The 21,354-nt window shown below is 41.2% G+C and overlaps 1 protein-coding gene across 1 annotated transcript; it reads right to left on the minus strand.

The window, feature by feature from the left end:
* Positions 1-1,763: 1,763 nt before the first annotated feature.
* On the minus strand, positions 1,764-6,771 carry LOC110505148 (cyclin-A2). The gene is made up of 9 exons (XM_021584160.3): positions 6,534-6,771; positions 6,128-6,391; positions 5,486-5,735; positions 5,260-5,360; positions 4,932-5,155; positions 4,551-4,755; positions 4,356-4,469; positions 3,444-3,577; positions 1,764-2,495 (listed from the first exon to the last, which is right to left on the minus strand). The coding sequence occupies exons 2-9, from the start codon at positions 6,341-6,343 to the stop codon at positions 2,444-2,446; spliced, it is 1,296 nt and encodes a 431-aa protein (XP_021439835.1). The 5' UTR covers positions 6,344-6,391; positions 6,534-6,771; the 3' UTR covers positions 1,764-2,443.
* Positions 6,772-21,354: the final 14,583 nt, after the last annotated feature.

Below are 21,354 nucleotides of genomic sequence, written 5' to 3' on the forward strand. Positions count from 1 at the left end.
CTTTAAACAGGTCAACATTCACAAGGCCGCAGGGCCAGACGGATTACCAGGATGTGTACCCCGAGCATGCGCTGACCAACTGGCAAGTGTTTTCAATGACATTTTCAACATCTCCCTGATCGAGTCTGTAATACCAACATGTTTCAAGTAGACCACCAGTGTTCTTGGGCACAGGGACTTCAGTAACCTGCCTAAATGACAACTGACGCGTAGCACTCACGTCTGTAGTCATGAAGTGCTTTGAAAGGCTGGTCATGGCTCACATCAACACCATTATCCCAGAAACCCTAGACCCACTCCAATTTGCATACTGCCGCAACAAATTATGCTATCTTTATTGCACTCCATACCTGGACAAAAGGAACACCTGTGAGAATGCTGTTCATTGACTACAGCTCAGCATTCAACACCATAGTTCCCTCAAAGCTCATCACTAAGCTAAGGACCCTGAGACTAAACACCTCCCTCTGCAACTGGATCTTGGGCTTACTGACGGGCCACCCACAGGTGGTAAGGGTAGGTAACACATCTGCCACGCTGATCCTCAAAACAGGGTAACCTCTAGGGTGCGTCATCAGTCCCCTCCTGTACACTGATTCTCATCAACAAGGCTGTAGTGGAGCAGGTTGAGAGTTTCAAGTTCCTTGGTGTCCACAAACTATCATGGTCCAAACACACCAAGACAGTTGTGAAGAGGGCACCACACCTATTCCCCCTCAGGAGACAGCAAGAGGTACTGGCGCACCAAGCCTAGGTCCAAAAGGCTTAACAGCTTCTACCCCCAAGCCATGAGACTCCTGAACAGCAAATCAAATGGCTACCCAGACTGTTAGCATTGTCCCCTCTCCCATTTTACACTGCTGCTATACTTTATCCATGCAGTCACGTCACCTCTACAATACTGCAGTCAGTTCCCCCACACATTGACAGTACTCTCCTGTATATAGCCTCAGTATTTATTGCTCCTTTATTAAATAATTAACCTGCATTTTTGGTTAAGGGCTTGCAAATAAGCATTTCACTAAAATAAGCATTGTCGGCTCATGTGACAAATTGATTAACTCGGAACCCCCAAAAATATTTTGATAGGTCACCTTGTCTATTCACCCAGACTAAAATGCAAATTGAACATCAATAGATATGAGCGACTAGAAATCTCTAGCAGACACCTTCCCTAAAAAAGGTGAATTTGCACAAGACAGTTCAAAGGAACTGAACCTAATGTAATCAATTTTAAAGTTAATCGAAAGGTCTTCATTTGACTCAATTCAGCTGTCTCGCCCTTACTTGACGTTTTTCTAAAATACCCTATGGGAAAAAATGGTGGAAAAACAATACCTTGTTTGACTGCAAGGTTTTATGAGTATTATGACTGATGTGGTACTCTATAGGCCACTGAACACAGCCCATTCATGTCACAGTTAGAGCTGCTATTGCACATTTCCTCCCAAATGTTGGAAGACCAATGAAAGCAATAAGTATTGGACACAAGTTCAGCTTCTTGATAAAACTGATTTAATTTGAGTTTCCCAAACTTGTATTAAGTTTGTTTAGGCATTTGGCAATATGAAACAAGTCAGACCAAATGGACAATTACCATTTTACAATCTAAATTATTCTATAGCTCAACTCTATGAAGACACCTGCAATGTAACAGTCAGAGCGTTGCAGGTGTGATTGCCGAGAACAGTGAAAAACTTAGGCAGAGCTCCAACATGCATGAAATAAAACAATTGAAATAGAAGGGAAGGAGTAAGAGGGTCTTGGAAGGAATGGAATTTATTTACAAGATATTTTACAGCACAGATGCCTTGATTGATAACAAGTGAACTCCCAACCAGACCCCTTTGAATGAGGCAAGTGGTTAAAAAAAATGTCAAAATAAAATAAGGCACCGTTCTGCAGAATGTTGAACCAACCTAGACTTCAGTGTCCAACTTTGGCTAGAATACCATTGAGCAGAATGTGATATATAAAAAAAAAAAAAATCCACAGCCCATAGAAAAGATCAAGTAATCAGAAAACCAAGACAGCTAGCCCAGGAAAGATTTGTCAGGAAATATTCACAAGCATGTGTTTGAGAGGGAAAAATAAGCTGACGTTTTATTACAAGAATGCAGACTGAAAGATGCATCTGTACAGCTTTCTAACAGTTAAAAACCACTGAACACATTTGTCTAGTGAGAAGAGACCGACAGATGACATTGCTTGATTAACTACATTAAAGCTCAGGGTTGCATCAAGCATAAAAGACAATCCTACAGGATTGTACATATAAAAATACATAAAAGATCACTAAATTGTGCCCAAAGCTGCAAAAGATTGCTGCCATGGTTCAGTTAGACATTTTGGCAAGATGTCATGTAAAAAAAAAAGATTAAAATGTGCATGAAAAAAAAAAAGATTAAACCAGTTCTCAGCGTTGGTGAGCAAAGGAAAGAAGTCAATTCAATGACAACTTCTCTGGGGGCTCGATGAGAGAGACCTCTTGGTACCTGGACAACGAGAAACACAATATGGTAGGAAAACCAACACTAATCAGTCATGTTCAATCTAATAGAAATCTGTAAAATTAACACATTAAGTGGTTACCAAGCACGTAAGCTTACTGGACATTCTATACTGAACAAAAATATAAAACGCAACATGTGGTGTTTGTCCCATGTTTCATGAGCTGAAAGAGCCCAGAAATGTTCTAGAAGCACAAAAATACATTTCTCTCAAATTTCTCATTTGCCAAGATAATCCATCCACCTGACAGGTGGGGCATATCAAGAGGCTGATTAAACAGCATGATCATTAGACAGTACTGGAACAAAAGGTGACAAATGTGCAGTTGTCACAACACAATGCCACAAATGTCTCAAGTTGAGGGTGGGTGCAATTTGCATGCTGACTGCAGGGTTGTCCACCAGAGCCAGAAAAGTGAATGTTAATTTTTCTACCGTAAATCACCTCCTACATAATTTGAGATTTTGGCAGTACAGCCAATAGGCCTCACAACCGCAGACCACGTAACTACACCAGCCCAGAACCTCCACATCCAACTTTTTCACCTGGGGGATCATCTGAGACCAGCCACCAAGACTGCTGATGAAACTGATGAGTATTTGTCTAATAAACTATTTGATGAGAAAACTACATCTGATTGGTTGGGCCTAGCTTCCCAATGGATGGCATCGTTGCACCCCTGCCCAGTCATGTGAAAGACATAAATGGACTAATTTATTTATTTCAATTGACTGATTTCCTTATATGAACTGTAACTCAGTAAAGTCGTTAATTGTTGCATTTATATTTTTGGTCAGTATAGATTAGCATCAAATGAATGAGATACTAATTGGTTGTTAACATTAGCAACATATGCCAAATTTGGTATATACAGTGGATTACGGTGACCACTAGTGAGTCATGAACAACTTAAGAATTTTGAAATCACTTACTTTGCACCCTTGTACTTCTCCCGTACTGACTGCTGTGCATGCGTAGCAGTGTTGAGATACATTTGGTGCAGATCCTCTATGCAAGGCATCAGGTCTTCTAAAGAGTAGCCAGTCACCTCTGCCAGAGACTTTGACTAATAAAAAAAACAGAGTCAGGAAAAAGGAATAAAAAAAAAAATGGCACTGCAAATGTATTTGTTTTAGGGCAAAGACAAGTCATTTGAGTTTGGGAGAAACTGTTTATCAATTGCAAACTTTCATTCCACACAGGCTAGCAGTCTCTTCAGGGTAAGACAATCTCACAACAGCAGTATAAGGAAAAATGTAGGTTTAACTGTTAAATTCAAATACAAGCAAGAGATTGCGTGTCAGGGAGGAGGCTGAGGATCATAAACACATGGGCAGCAGGGGGGGGATTAGAGATGGTGTATTCCTATGTTGTCAGTAAGCAAACCTGTCAACTAGGGTATCGCCTACCTATCAAACAATTAACTTAAAAAAAGCAGACTTAATATAGCACTGACTTTACTGACAGTTGGAAATAAGGTTTTGTACGTGCCAAGTCAGGGTATAGAACAAGGGCACTCAACCTTCAGTGACACCAAATTGGCCAAAGCATCATTGAGCATCAAAAAAGGCCTGATCATTACTGTGAAGTCTTGCATATAAAGGAGATTTTTAAAAATTGTGTGAATGCTTCTTCAAAAGCCAGTGAGTGCCCGTGGCAGAGTTACTGCAGGGAGGGATTTCCTGTTAGCACTAGCTACTAAATCCTGGCCTACTGCATTGCGGCCAAGACCTGTTGAAGACACTACATGTTGCCCTATTTTGAATGGGGGCATGGTGGCCAAACCAGAAGGCCAAGGAAACTCCTACCCCGTTGGAACACTTACTGTGGCATTGCAAACTTACCCATGAGCCTCCTGTTACTGTGTGATTTGCCAAAACTAAAGCGGCAGCAGAAGTCTGAGAAGGGAAGTATTTCAGGAATGGGTCCGAGTCAACTAGACTGAGCTCCCCTAGGAACTAAGACAAACATAGAACAATAAAACAACAATTTCAACTTAAATTTCCAGATGTGTACACCACAATGTGTGCTCTGCTCACCATTGACAAGCTCTCCACCTGGCTGCTGACTGGCTGGGTGAGAAAGTACTGCGTGAGAAACTGGTTGATGGTGGGAGAGGCAAGATCAAAGGAGAGCACTTTCAGCACCAGATGCTCCATTCGCAACACTTGCTTCTTCGTGTAGGTGTCATCCGTGATGTAAACAAACTCTGCGACCTCCGGGGGATAGATCTCTTCAAATTTCCTGCATTAATGAAAACGTGTGTCAGATGTTGGTGCCAATCTTTTCCATTCATTTGGGACAGAGGCCTAATACATCAAGTGAGCGCTACACAACAAACAGCAAAGACTAAGTCCACTCTGCACACCTTTGAGACAAACTCCCTTTAATAATGCTGTGGAGGAGTCTACAACACTTACGAAGCCAACAGCATTGCAGCGGTCCCGACCAACTGCAGCTTCCCCCGCAGGACTGACATGGAAGACAGGAAACGGTCGATGTAGTTCACGGCAAGGTACAGCGTCTCGTTCTGGAGCTTGTACTCCTCTCCAACCTCCACCAGCCAGTCAACGAGGATGGCCCGCATGCTGTTGGTGATGTCTGGCTGCTTTTTCATGTAGCCCGCTTTTGGTCTGGACTTAACCTAAGGACAAGAGTCCAAAGACAAAGGGTATCCACAATACTCTAGTTACAGGTCAGTTATTTCAGCACCAACTGAAAAATGACTGCACGCGCAAGTTTGCTCACCTCCATTTCTCTAAGATACGTGTGTATTTCTGAAGCATACTCCGTTGCCACGTTCACTGGCTTCTCGTCGCCTTTAATAACCGACATATCCATGGGAGAATCTGTAGATATATATCAAGATAATTGGAAAATGTTTGACTTTCTAATCCATATTGAGACAACACCATGTTCAGAGTTAAAAGGGTAAATAAGTTAGGGGATATATAAAGTCTGATTAATCACTCACCGTCAAAACTAACATTCATGTTAGATACACATGTTGCTGGTATATCAAGAGAGGAGAGAGGCTGCCTGAGAAGGGTAACTGTTGGGTTCAGTGTCAGGGGTGGAATCTCTGTGGAGGGCTTGGCCTTGAGGGACACCTGTTTCTTGGAGCAGGCACTATCAGGCTCATCCACATGAATCTGGAAAGCTGGTTGCTTGCTGCCCAGCTTGTCTGCATAACTTCTGGGTACTTCATTGTCACAGGATAGCACCTGAAATGAGGTCAGATCATTTCAAAGAGCAGACAATTATTTCCATGCTCATGGTTTCTAAAATAAAATTAATACATTTGATGGACAAGAATTGTGTTTGAGAATGCAAATAGGCCATTCCAATGAGCAGAGGAGACTGACAGCATAAAATGGCGGACTAACGTTAGTTGGAAGTAAACCTACCCAACATTTCTAGACACAAATACTCAGTAAAATGTAAATAAAATTGCTTGGTAGTGAAAATATTAACTTTAAAAAGTGTTTCCCTAAATGTAGCAAATTAGCTCGCCACCAGGCTCAATCTGCATGCTACTGCTATGTTAGCTAGCTAGTCTACAAATCTGTAAGTATATGGTGTTGGCTGGCTAGTGGCTAGTTAGCAAGTTACCAACCTGTTTTGTGCCGCGCAGAGTTTGAAGTTTGCTGCGTTTGTTGTTTTGCAAGGCTCCCAGGACAGTTCTCTGTGGCGCTTTTGGGACAATGTTCTCCTGGTTGTCCACACGGTTTTTGATTGTACCCCTCAGTCCGGACAGCATATTTTCTTGGTTTTGGTATTCTGGCAGTGGAACATCAACTGCGCTTCCTTGTCCTTGGGTTGATCCTGACATGTTAGCCTATGTTCCACCGTTCGTGGCTCACTGACGTCAAACAAGTCACTGCAGATACGTGCAATTTGTCACAGAAGATTAAACAGAACCTTGATGGTAAATAAAATAAACTGGATTTACAAATTAGCTTAGAACTAGAGGCTAGGTTAGCTAGTTATCGCACAAGTCTCGTGTTGAGATGGCAACGTACCGTTAGCAAAAGTCGGCGCTGCAAATTTGAAACCCTATCTGGACCGTTGACGCAACAAAATCCTCTACATGAAAACACAACATTAGCTGGCCATACGGTTTGAGAAAATATTATAACTGCTAACTAGACCAAGTCCCTTGTTTCTCAGAACATGCAGCTAGAGATATGCTGCTTTTTTTCTCAATTCAAGTAGCCCGCGACCATTGAAACGGCCAATCAGAGCCGAATGCGAAAGTACGTCACGAAGCTACGGCGGCTGATAGAACTCAGATTCCCTGTGTCCGCGAATGCCGCGAATGCACAGCCGTTGAGATTTCGGTGTACACTTTTGTCAGGCGGGACAACCTGAAAATGAATACTCAAAGGCCGATTTTTTATCACTGTAATTCATATAATAGTGTATAAACAATTATGATCTCTCTGAGAGCATCTCAAAGTATTGTTACACTCACTTATGTTATACAGAGTAGACAACCCCCCATGATAAATGAACCACAAATGATTAAACAGTTGATATATTTAAATACTCCATTTTATATTTTTTTATTTGAACCTTTATTTAAACAGGGAGTTACCATTGAGACCAGGGTCTCTTTCACAAGAAAGCCTGCATATGCAGTTCATAAGACAAAATCCAATCAAAATTATATACTAATGTAAAACAAACTAAAATGCAGCACAACACAAATATTCCAGAACAACTGTTACATTCCTCAGTAAGAAGTTCCCAAATCAATATTTTATATTGCGGAGGGGGACCAGAACATCCAATTGTAATGTATTTTGTAGTTGGTTCCAGCAATGATGCGCATTATAACTAAAAGTGGATTTACCAAGTTCTGGGGAGACCAGAGAAATCTCAACAGTTTTGTTTCTAATGTTTTTATACTTTAACAACAAAGTTTGGAAAGTTTGAAGCTTATGTAGCAGAGCTTTGTAAACAAAAAGGCAGTAATTAAGTGATCTACTGGACATTGAGGACCAGCCAACCTTTTGAACCAGGATGCAGTGGTGAGTATTAAAAATACCACCTTTGATAAAACGAATGGTGCTCCAATAGACGGAAACCAAAGGTTTAAGAGTAGTGGCTGCTGCAATCTGGTAAATGCTGTCACCATAGTCAAGAACTGTCAGGAATGTTGACTGTACAATCTGCTTCCTGTTATTTAGTGAGAGGCAAGATCCATTTCTAAAAAATAAGCCAGCCCACTTTAAATTGTAGCTTTTTAACTAGCTCATCTGTACGTTTTTTTAAACATTACATTTTTGTCAATGCAAATGCCGAAATATTTATAGGCGGGAAGCCGATCAATGGGAGAACCAACCATGAATAAACACGTAGTCCATCTTAATTTTTTGGTGAGAATTAGAGAACATGTATTTAGTCTTGCCCGCATTAAGTTTTAAACCAACCAGGGCTTTCTGTAAGGTAACAAGGTCAAATTACAGCTCTAACAGGCTGTTCAACAGTTGGGTCTTTGGAATAAATAACAGTGTTGTCTGCATACAGATGAATATTACAAGTTTTAACAGATAGACCAATATTATTTATATAAATAGTACAGATCTCAATACCGACCCGTGCGGTACACATTCATATACTTGAATAGAAATATAACTTGTCAAACATGAAAATATAATTGTTAATGTGTAAACCTATAAAAGAGAACATACAACAGATGATATAGCTAGACCAACAGAATATAGGGCTTTAGACATCCAGATGTTGTTGACAATTGATATAAATCATTCATATTATGTAACATAATTGATGCTAGTATCTTACAAAAAAACAAACAAAGCTGAAAAATAAACTCTATACAAAACAACAAGCCATTACAAATGAAGTGTCAAAGTTTGTATCCTCATTGAAGAAATTCATTAAAGAATCCAAATCGTAGTTATCCAAACATTTCCAGCAGCAATGACACCTTTGGTCTTGACATTCTGTCCTTTGAATTTTGTCGATGAAGAGGTCAGTTATAGTACCTGGGGAAACGGAAACAAACACACACGTTACTGTGATTGTATTTTTGCATAACCATGTTGTCACATTCATTATGCACCCAGGAGATGTAGGATCCCTGGCAAGCTAGTCTACTGTGATGGCCGTTTTTTTATTTATTTGAGTGAAACGATAATGTTACAGCAATAACTGTAACTAAAGTATTTCGAGGTGAGTTGGTTGCTTCTAGTATTCCTCTAGCAGATAGGCAGACTCGTCTAGAATGTTACAATATTCAGGAGTAAGGAAGTCCGCATTCCCCTTGTGAACATGAAGATCATCACACACACACACACACACACACAGAGAGAGAACGAGAGCGATATGTGTGCAAGGGTTGCAATATTCAACATCTTTCAGTAATACAAAAAAAAAATCACAGTTTGCAACACTGGTAGGCCTATTTACTTTTAATGAGTCAATCAGCTGAAACTTTTTGGCCAAATGCAGCTGATACTCAAGCATCAGACGAATCATCTTGAGTGTGTGGCTCACTGAATCGTCACTGATATCTAAAAATTAGAGCCGCAAATAAAAATGTGAGACTGTCTACAGTGCATTCGGAAAGAATTCAGACCCCTTGACTTTTTCCAAATGTTGTTACGTTACAGCATAATTCTAAAATGGATAAAATTGCCCCCCCCCATAATTAATCTATACACAATACCCCATAATGACAAAGCAAAAAGTTGACATTTTTGCAAATGTATGACAAATAAAAACAGAAATATCACATCTATATAATTATTCAGAACCTTTACTCCTTACACCTTTCGCAGCGATTAGCGCCTCAAGTCTTATTGGGTATGATGACACTATGAGCTTGACAAACCTGTATTTGGGGAGTTTCTCCCATTCTTTGCAGATCCTATCAAGCTCTGTCAGGTTGGATGGGGAGTGTCGCTGCACAGCTATTTTCAGGTTTCTCCAGAGATGTTTGATCGGGTTCAAGTCCAGGCTCTGGCTGGGTCACTCAAGGACATTCAGAGACTTGTCCCGAAGCCACTCCTGCATTGTCTTGGCTGTGTGCTTAGGGTTGTTGTCCTGTTGGAAGACAAACCTTCACCCATGTCTGAGGTCCTGAGCACTCTGGAGCAGGTTTTCATCAAGGATCTCTGTACTTTGCTCTGTTCATCATTCCCTCTATCCTGACTAGTCTCCCAGTCCCTGCTGCCACTCTACCATAAAGGTCTGATTGATGGAGTGCTGCAGAGATGGTTGTCCTATCTCCACAGAGGAACTCTGGAGCTCTGTCCGAGTTCTTGGGCACCTCCCTGACCAAATACCTTCTCCCCTGATTGCTCAGTTTGCCCGGGCGGCCAGCTCTAGGAAGAGTCGTGGTGGTTCCAAATTTCTTCCATTTAAAAATGATGGAGGACACTGTGTTCTTGGGGACCTTCAATGCTGCAGAAATGTTTTGGTACCCTTCCCCAGATCTGTGCCTCGACACATTCCTGTCTCGGGGCGCTCTATGGACAATTCCTTCGACCTCATAGCTTGGTTTTTGCTCTGACATGCACTGTCAACCTTATATAGACAGGTGTGTGCCTTTCCAAATCATGTCCAATCAATTGAATTTACCACAGGTGCACTCCAATAAAGTTGTAGAAACATCTCCAGGATGATCAATAAAAAAGGATGCACCTGATAGCAAAGGTTCTGAATACTTATGTAAATAAGGTCTGTTCTACATTTTTTATACATTTTCAATAAAATCTAAACCTGTGTTTGCTTTGTCTTTATTGAGTATTGTGTGTAGATTGCTGAGAAAAATAATAATATTTAATCAATTTTAGAATAAGGGGGTCTTAATACTTTCCGAAGGCACTGTACAATCACGCGCCAAGCCGGCTGAGAGAGTACCAAACTAGGAGGCCAATGGCAACCTAAGCACATCCAGGTTCCACCGGCTCCAAAAAAGCATTACAAAAGCCCCCCCCCCCAAATACTTACACTAGAAACCTGAACTGTCAGAGCCCCATATAGGAAACCAGAATCTGCTGGAACTTGGCTATGCGCACTAACACTGCAGCCCAAGTCCATAGACCCCAAGGTTCCAAGAACAACAATTGCAAGCCTGAAATTTCAGAACTTGTACAAGGAATCACATGTCCAAAACAGAACATCTGTCGTGACTTGGTAAAGCGCACACGCGGGATGCATAGCATCGGACCAGAGTCGATGAACCACAGCAGCCTGAGGTTAAAACCCACAGGAAACCTGCAGTAAATGTGTATTTGTGCGGTGCCATGGCAGCCCAAGGCTCAAACCCACAGGGAGGATTCTCCTGGCATCCGCCAAACTCAGATTCGTCCTTCGAATTGCCAGAAGGTGAAGCATGATTCATCACTCCAGAGAACGCCTTTCCACTCCTCCAGAGTCTAATGGCGGCGAGCTTTACACCACTTCAGCCGACGCTTGGCATTGCGCATGGTGATCTTAGGCTTGTGTGCAGCTGCTCGGCCACGAAAAAACATTTCATGAAGCTTCCGATGAACAGTTCTTGTGCTGAAGTTGCTTCCAGAGGCAGTGTGGAACTCGGTAGTGAGTGTTGCAACCGAGGACAGACTATTTTTACACCCTACGCGCTTCAGCACTCGGTGGTCACGTTCTGTGCACTTGTGTGGCCTACCACTTTGCGGCTGAGCCGTTGTAGATCCTAAACGTTTCCACTTCACAATAACAGCACTTACAATTGACCTGGGCAGCTCTAGCAGGGCTGAAATGTTACGAACCGTTGGAAAGGTGGCATACTATGACGCTGCCACTTTGAAAGTCACTGAGCTCTTCAGTAAGGCCAATCTACTGCCAATGTTTGTCAATGGAGATTGCATGGCTGTGTGCTCAATTTTATACACATGTCAGCAACAGTTGAGGCTGAAATAGCCAAATCCACTAATTTGAAGGAGTGTCCACATGCTTTTGTATATTTGGTGTACCTTCCCCAAACCTGGAGGTACTGATGCAGGGGATAAAACGGCATCAAAGGCGTATTCACCACCAATGGTTTAGTCTCCTCAGCCGGATCCAAAGTCGGGGCTTCAGGCTGCACCGGATTGATGTCATCCGATTCACACACTGAAAACCGGAATGAGCCTCACTGGGTTGGGATGACACCCCTATCAACTTCGACCACTTTCCTCTCAGTCAGCCTGACTCCCAATGGAGTTGAACCCAGCTGGAGACAATAGTCACATGAACAGGCTCGAGCCAAGGCTTCCTGAGCGTGTTTCCACTCCATACAACAGGACAGCACTCAAGAGTATCTTTCATTTTCATTGTGAAACCACATGCCCTAGGGTACGATAGGAGATTCGAACTCGGCTGGTTAGCCTTTTTGAACTTACTCTTACAATTGGCGATCTTACTCAAGCAAGGAAGCACTGGCTACACAAGCAGAGCAGAAAGTAGTTCGCTTTTAGCAAACACAAAAACCGATACCAAGACCCAAAACTCGCAACACATATGGGGAAGAATATTCTCTGCTCACTAACAGACACCTAGGTCGGAGGCGAATCTCTGAGCCTTTGTGTGCTTGTATATTGCGTGAAACGTTCTTCCTTCAGGCGAGCTGAAGAGCAAAGATTTTAGAAAATGGATGACAGGCCCGGTATTATAGCCAGTAAGACAGGGCTTCGGAGGGCAGGCTCGGCATACGTTGGACGTTATTTTAGTTTCCTTCAGGTGAATAGGATTGGGCGTTGACTCCCCATAGTATGTTATACCGAGTGACCGACTAAAATGGAACCTAGCATTACAATCCATTACATAAAAATCCACAAGTCGTCATAGCCGTATCAATAGCAGATCTCTCTCATGCAAAGAAACGTTCAAACCTCCCTTTCGGGTTCAATACACAACATAAAAAATACAGAGTTGAGGCAATTTCTTTCAACTGTAGCAGCAGATTGCCAATGGCCGTCTGCACTTCCAGGGTGAGGCTGTAGCTGGCGTCATCCTGACACAGGGTGAACTTGTCGTTGACGCTGAACATGTGCATGGCAGAGATGGCCGTACTGGACTGGGAGGTCTGCTGGTACTTCACACTGCCCTGAAGGACCTTCATCTGCAGTTGGTCTAGCTCTGCCCTGAGGGTGACATGTGCTGTGTGTTCATACTTGGAAAAATAACAACAACAACAACAGACAGTAGGCAGGTTTCTATTGACCAAGGTTATTTGACAAAAGCAATGTTGCAACAAAAAAACATTGCGACTTGTGATGTAAACGGCAGGTTTAGGAGTCATTTTCTAAAGATCAACTACATTTTTATCCTTTTGACGGGTGGATTTGTCTTTTGTCTAACATTCTTTATTGCGACAAATTATGTTGGAAACTGTTTTTTGAATAAATTATGATTGCCGAATACTTTTGAAGGTACGCAGGGCACGTGAATTCATTAATAACTATAAGGTTTTAATGTCTATGGCTCCACATTTAATTCTAAATGCCTACTGATTGCAAGTATATTTTTTTAAACTATAAAAACAATGTTTCTTTGCAGGACAAGGATTGTCCTGACATTCAAGAATGCTTGAACTTCTTCGCCTTATTCTTCTGATTGGCTGGCAAGTTTCACCATCCAATTATTTTAGATCGACAGAAGTGCAAGTTTCACCATGGTACGGCCCATGGCAATACGTTGGCACACGAGAATTATTGCGTTCTATCCATGCTGGCTTTCGCAGGCTAACTGAGACATGAAACAGATAGGTGGGCAGGCATACAGGCTGTCACCAATTTATTAATGTGCAATTTGCCTAAATGGGTGATGGAAACACTTCAACCACTACTGTTTTATTCAACACTGTAGATTTTTGCAGAATCGCTTTTTTTGTGTGACGTCATTACGTACAGCGTTTTTTATCGACATAAACGCACTCTATGACGGTGCCACATTGAAAGTCACAGAGTTCTTCATTACGGGCCATTCTACTGCCTATGTTTGTCTATGGAGATTCCATGTCTGTGTTCTCGATTTTATACACCTGTCAGCAACGGGTGTGCCTGAAATCCAGTCATTTGAAGGGGTGTCCACATACTTATGTGTATATATAGCGTAGCTACTATCTGTTCTCATACTTAAGTTAGCTACCTCTAATGTTTGCAAAATACAGGACTCCCATCTTTGTTTTGTGCTAAACTACCACTTTGGCTGTTGAATTAGCCTCGCCAACACTAAGTTTTGCTTACAAAGTTCCATTGATATCTTTTGGCAAATGCAGGTTTGCAACTTTCCACAAGTGTACCTGAGAGCTGACACTTTGTTCTGGGTCCCCCGACCTCATTTTGACTTCCTCTCCAGGGCCTACCTCTGCCTGCTGGGGCTCTGTAGTTAGCCCTGTCACCCACCCTGGACACATACATATTGTTATTTCAAGTCGCTCCCAACGTTGACATCACTTGTTTTTCTCTCTACTGGTTATTATTTTTGTACTGCTGGTGCACAAAACCCTCTCTTTTCTCTTGTTGATAGTTCACCTGTATACGTGGCTGTCAGAACCTCGTCATAAGACTCCTTCCCAACACAGCCACCATGAATAGAGGTGACCCTCTCCGACAACACAAAGACATGGATTATGCTTTCAACTTTAGGATATAAAGTTTGTTATTTCTCAGACTTCCACAACAAAAATAAAAATTCCTATCAACCTTGAATGGCAATAAAGTGTTTATTTTTTCCCTCAATTTCAAATGATATGCACAGTGCCAGTAGGGTATATAGTGTCCAATCAAAAATGCATATTTTAACCAATGGGTGAAATAGTATGTTAATTGTGTAGATACTCTTCTAAGAAAAGCAATGTTCCAAACCATATCTCTATCATAATCTGTTCAAAATTTATTGGGGTATTTACATTTGTAGGATGGCCAGATTTAAGGGCCTTGTGGACGATAACTATACAAAAATACTAATGCTCTAATTCAAGGAAAACAATCATGAGAGCTATCATTTGGATCACTTTCAGAGCTATTTTTTTCCCTGTCCCTCAGATTATAAAACATTGGGCATGTTTCCTGTGCCGGTCCTAGCTGTTCTGTCGCCCTAGTCGCGACAAAAAGACGTCAATGATTGGTTCAGATTTGGTCCAGACTTGATTTCAACATCCAGGGACATCAAGTTTTTTGGTCTGATCCAGGCCAAATCTGAATAAACCATAGACGTCTATGTTTGGGCCAAATCAAGGCTGGCACGGACCGAACCAAATCTGAACCAAACATAGACGTCTATGCACCAAAAAAAACAGATGTCCAGTCCTGACAGGACCCAAAAAGGATGTCCAAAAGTTGCAGGCGTCGGTCCGTGCTTACGGACAGTGTCGCCTGAAATATAATTTTAGGAATGCATTGGCTACATTGAATGTTTTCTCTTAGCTACTTCATGTAGCTAACATATTCTTGCTTCACCTATTCCTCTTTGATTTAGAAGATAATGTTGCACAAACAACATGCTGATTTAGGTTCCACAATATCACTGGAATAATCAGGCTGTATTGCTCATTAGGTTTGCTCTGACTCAGTTTATTTATTAGCTAGCTAGCTAGCGATTAACATTACTGGCTAACAAGATTTAGGCTCAACTTGCTAAGAAAATACAAACTTTCTGTTTGCCGATGTAAGAAACACAAACGAATAGTGTAATTATAGAACGCTAGTAGATTTATATTAAGAAGCAAAGTGAAAACAGCATCATTGTCATCAACATTGTTGCATGCACTGCATTGACCATGCAGACTGAATGCACGTGTCTCCTGGTCGAGGAAACACAAATGTGCTCGGAAAACGGCATGGAGAGAGAGCTGAGAGAGATGACTGAAGTAGCGAAGTAAACTATAAAAATGGATGTTACACACGGCGTATCACATTAACAACCAAACATTCAAATACTGTTCTAGAAGGTAAAGTAAAAACCCAAACCGGTCCATGCATCAATTCCAGAATATCATAAAATACGGTATACCGCCCAGCCCTAATGATGATTTTTAGAATATGTTAAATATTAGTCAATTCTTGCATTCTATCCATGCTGGCTTTGATGGGCCACCTGAGAAATGAAACAGATAGATAGAAAGGCATACAGGCTCTTGCCCAATTTATTAATGCACAATTGGCTAAATCGGTAATGGAATGTTGTTGGTGTGACGTCATTTCATCCAGCTGTTTTTATCGACACAAGATAGTTAAATGGAAAGGCACCGCAGTTGGCAATTGTCGCATATACAGTGCCTTGCGAAAGTATTCGGCCCCCTTGAACTTTGCGACTTTGCCACATTTCAGGCTTCAAACATAAAGATATAAAACTGTATTTTTTTGTGAAGAATCAACAACAAGTGGGACACAATCATGAAGTGGAACGACATTTATTGGATATTTCAAACTTTTTTAACAAATCAAAAACTGAAAAATTGGGCGTGCAAAATTATTCAGCCCCCTTAAGTTAATACTTTGTAGCGCCACCTTTTGCTGCGATTACGCTTGGGGTATGTCTCTCAGTTTTGCACATCGAGAGACTGGAATTTTTTCCCATTCCTCCTTGCAAAACAGCTCGAGCTCAGTGAGGTTGGATGGAGAGCATTTGTGAACAGCAGTTTTCAGTTCTTTCCACAGATTCTCGATTGGATTCAGGTCTGGACTTTGACTTGGCCATTCTAACACCTGGATATGTTTATTTTTGAACCATTCCATTGTAGATTTTGCTTTATGTTTTGGATCATTGTCTTGTTGGAAGACAAATCTACGTCCCAGTCTCAGGTCTTTTGCAGACTCCATCAGGTTTTCTTCCAGAATGGTCCTGTATTTGGCTCCATCCATCTTCCCATCAATTTTAACCATCTTCCCTGTCCCTGCTGAAGAAAAGCAGGCCCAAACCATGATGCTGCCACCACCATGTTTGACAGTGGGGATGGTGTGTTCAGGGTGATGAGCTGTGTTGCTTTTACGCCAAACATAACGTCTTGCATTGTTGCCAAAAAGTTCAATTTTGGTTTCATCTGACCAGAGCACCTTCTTCCACATGTTTGGTGTGTCTCCCAGGTGGCTTGTGGCAAACTTTAAACAACACTTTTTATGGATATCTTTAAGAAATGGCTTTCTTCTTGCCACTCTTCCATAAAGGCCAGATTTGTGCAATATACGACTGATTGTTGTCCTATGGACAGAGTCTCCCACCTCAGCTGTAGATCTCTGCAGTTCATCCAGAGTGATCATGGGCCTCTTGGCTGCATCTCTGATCAGTCTTCTCCTTGTATGAGCTGAAAGTTTAGAGGGACGGCCAGGTCTTGGTAGATTTGCAGTGGTCTGATACTCCTTCCATTTCAATATTATCGCTTGCACAGTGCTCCTTGGGATGTTTAAAGCTTGGGAAATCTTTTTGTATCCAAATCCGGCTTTAAACGTCTTCACAACAGTATCTCGGACCTGCCTGGTGTGTTCCTTGTTCTTCATGATGCTCTCTGCGCTTTTAACGGACCTCTGAGACTATCACAGTGCAAGTGCATTTATACGGAGACTTGATTACACACAGGAGGATTGTATTTATTTTCATTAGTCATTTAGGTCAACATTGGATCATTCAGAGATCCTCACTGAACTTCTGGAGAGAGTTTGCTGCACTGAAAGTAAAGGGGCTGAATAATTTTGCACGCCCAATTTTTCAGTTTTTGATTTGTTAAAAAAGTTTGAAATATCCAATAAATGTCGTTCCACTTCATGATTGTGTCCCACTTGTTGTTGATTCTTCACAAAAAAATACAGTTTTATATCTTTATGTTTGAAGCCTGAAATGTGGCAAAAGGTCGCAAAGTTCAAGGGGGCCGAATACTTTCGCAAGGCACTGTATTTTCTATACGAAAATATATGTCGACAAAAAAAATCACAGGACAAGTTAAAGGAAAAATAGCTACCGACAACCAATCAAAAACGAGTTCTATTGAAGTGTTCTTGGTTCTAGGTGTCTGCTCGGAGAGGAGAAGGCAGAGCGCATGATAAACTTGCCTGAATAACTGGGCATCAGTGGGGGCTGCTGAGGGGAGGACGGCTCATAATAATGTCTGTAACGGAGTGAATGGAATAGCCTCAAACACATGGAAACCATGTGTGATGTATTTGATACCGTTCCACATATACTGATCAGCCATTACCCCGAGTCCGTCCTCCCTAATTAAGGTGCCACCATCGTCCTGTGCTGGGCATGTGTGAGCAAATTGGTGGCTACATTAATTATAGGACGACTTGGGTAAATGATGATCCACGACAAACAGCGCATATCATATCTGTTCATGCCAATATAGCCTGACAGAAAACACTATGACTGGCCCGCTAATGTGCCTTTCTGTACCTTGTAAACTGTAGAGAAAAATACCCATTACTGATCCAAATGGTTGCCTAATGAGGCATAGGCTAGATTATTATTATTTCAGAATGAAAAATGCATTCAAAAAGCAGGGCTTTTTAGCAGTTATTGAAATGACATATTCACTGCATTTAACAACCTAGACTAGAAGTCTTTACAAGGTTGAAAAAAATCATGAAATGCATTATTGCATTGTGTTGTTATAGCCTAGGTATGCTAATTTGCTTGTCCCTTAAAAGCTTAAACAATTGGGGAGATTGTCGAGCTGCGCACCTGTGCAGACTGGGAGCCCAGCCTGGGGAGCACACAGTAGGCTAGCCTATCCTAGGCTACTTGTCATTTCCTAATCTGATTAAAAAAACATCTTTCACTATAAATTCTTTGGGTATACCGTGCATTCGGGAAATACCTTTTCCACATTTTGTTACGTTACAGCCTTATTCTAAAATTGCTTAAATAAAATATTTTCCCTCATCTACACACAATACCCAATAATGACAAAGTGAAAACAGGTTAGAAATGTTTGCAAATCTATATATATATAAAAAAAACTGAAATACCTTATTTACATAAGTGTTCAGACACTTTGCTATGAGACTCGAAATTGAGCTCAGGTGCATCCTGTTTCCATTGATCATCCTTGAGATTTTTCTACAACTTGATTGGAGTCCACCTGTGGTAGATTCGATTGGACATGATTTGGAATGGCACATACCTGTCCATACAAGGTCCCACAGTTGACAAGGCATGTCAGAGAAAAAACCAAGCCATGAGGTCGAAGGAATTGTCCGTAGAGCTCCGAGAGGATTGTGTCAAGGCACAGATCTGGTGAAGGGTACCAAAAAAAACTGTCATCCATCATTCTTAAATGGAATAAGTTTGGAACCACCAAGACTCTTCCTATAGAGCTGGCCGCCCGGCCATGCTGCAGCACTCCACCAATCAGGCCTTTATGATAGAGTGTCCAGACGGAATCAACTCCTCAGTAAAAGGCACATGACAGCCCACTTGGAGTTTGCCAAAAGGCAACTGAAGGACTCTCTGACCATGAGAAACAAGATTCTCTAGTCTGATGAAACCGAGATTGACCTCTTTGGCCTGAATACCAAGCGTCTGGAGGAAACCTGGCACCATCCCTACGGTGAAGCAAGTACAGAGAGATCCTTGATGAAAACCTGTCCCAGAGCACTCAGGACCTCAGACTGGGGCGAAGGTTCACATTCCAATAGGACAACAACCTTAAGCCAAGACAATGCAGGAGTGGCTTCGGAACAGGTCTCTGAATGTCCTTGTTTGGCCAAGCCAGAGCCCGGACTTGAACCCATCTCTGGAGAGACCTAAAAATAGCTGTGCAGCGACACTCCCCATCCAACCTAACAGAACTTGAGAGGATCTGCAGAGAAGAATGGGAGTAACTCCCCAAATACAGTTGTGCCATGCTTGTAGTGTCATACCCAAGACTTGAGGCTGTCATCGCTGCCAAAGGTGCTTCAACAAAGTACTGAGTAAAGGGTCTGAATATATAAATTAGCAAAAAATTCTAAAACCCTGTTTTTGCTTTGTCATTATCGGATATTGTGTGTAGATTGATGAGGGGAAATATATATTTAATCCATTTCGGAATAAGGCTAGTCTAGTTTTGATCTACATATGGAGTTGTCAACTAATGTAAATTCAACATGAATTCAACTAAACATTTCACCATGTCATTGAATTTAGGTTAAAAGTTGGATTTAAAAAATGAAATGCCCTTACATTGATGACTTTCTGCTAATCCAATCAGTTTTTACATTGATTCAATGTCATCACAGACATTTTTGGGGTTGAAATGATGTGGAAACAAAGTTGATTCAACCAGTTTTTGCCCAGTGGGATGGGTGAAGTAGGCAAGCATTTCCTCTCTTTTTTTGGCATCAGAACTGCCAAATTTTTATTTGAAACAGTTTTTTTGTTTAACAGACTAAATAACACATTCTGTTAACATTGCACTCCAGAGTGATATGTTCTTGTAATTTGTACTCTATGTAATTTCAGATTTTAGTTTACTGTGTCACAAAGTAGGTTGATGCTGTGAATTAGTCAAATAGTATTTTTAAGGGTAGCTTTAGTGTAGTTTAACTTCTTCCAGTGTGAAGTAATTTGTACCTTGGTAAACTACACTGCTCAAAAAAATAAAGGGAACACTTAAACAACACAATGTAACTCCAAGTCAATCACACTTCTGTGAAATCAAACTATCCACTTAGGAAGCAACACTGATTGACAATAAATTTCACATGCTGTTGTGCAAATGGAATAGACAACAGGTGGAAATTATAGGCAATTAGCAAGATGTGACAGGTTAAAACCTCTCTGATCTCCCCATCCCGGATCCGGGATCGTGAATACAGACTCAAGCTCATTACCATAAGGAAAACAATCATTTGTGTAACAGTAGCTAGCTAGCGTAGCATTTAGCGTTAGCATTAGCGTTAGCATCCAGCAGGCAACATTTCAACAAAAACATAAAAGCCTTCAAATAAAAGAATTTACCTTTGAAGAACTTCGGATGTTTTCAATGAGGAGACTCAGTTAGATAGCAAATGCTCAGTTTTTCCAAAAAGATTCTTTGTGTATTAGAAATAGCTCCGTTTTGTACATCACATTTGGCTACCAAAAAAACCCGAAAATTCAGTCCTCAAAACGCGACCTTTTTTCTAAATTAACTCCATAATATCGACTGAAAACATGGCAAACGTTGTTTAGAATCAATCCTCAATCCTTTATCTCTTCGATGATATATCGTTCGTGGAAGCCTGGTTTCTCCTCTCTATCAAATGGAAAAATACTTGCACCTGGCGTTGCGCACCAATTTCGACGCAGGACACCAGGCGGACACTTGGAAAATGTAGTCTCTTATGGTCAATCTTCCAATGATATGCCTACAAATACGTCACAATGCTGCCGACATCTTGGGGAAACGGCAGAAGGTCTAAGCTTATTTCTGTCGCATTCACAGCCATATAAGGAGACATTAGAAAACAGAGCTTCAGAAATTCTGCTCATTTCCTGTTTGACGTTTCATCTTGGTTTCGCCTGTAGAATGAGTTCTGGGGCACTCACAGACAATATCTTTGCAGATTCTGAAACTTCAGAGTGTTTTCTTTCCAAAACTGTCAATTATATGCATAGTCGAGCATCTTTTCGTGACAAAATATTGCGCTTAAAACGGGAACATTTTTTATCCAATAATGAAATAGCGCCCCTATAGACTCAACTAAAGGAAATATTCATAGCCTGTTATACATTAAAAAGTATTAGTAAGTTCATAGTATGTGAGGATCTTAAAACATCTAAGGTTAAAAAGATGCATTCAGTATTAGTTGATAGAGATTGATAACATTCATATAATTGTGTTAACGTTCAAATCTGTCAAAGGGTATGAATTGTGAGTAATGTGTAAACGTTATATTGATTACTTTATTT

Source organism: Oncorhynchus mykiss, chromosome 25, assembly GCF_057628025.1.
Source record: "Oncorhynchus mykiss isolate SJ-2025 chromosome 25, ASM5762802v1, whole genome shotgun sequence".
In the NCBI taxonomy this organism is placed as follows: Eukaryota; Metazoa; Chordata; class Actinopteri; order Salmoniformes; family Salmonidae; genus Oncorhynchus; species Oncorhynchus mykiss.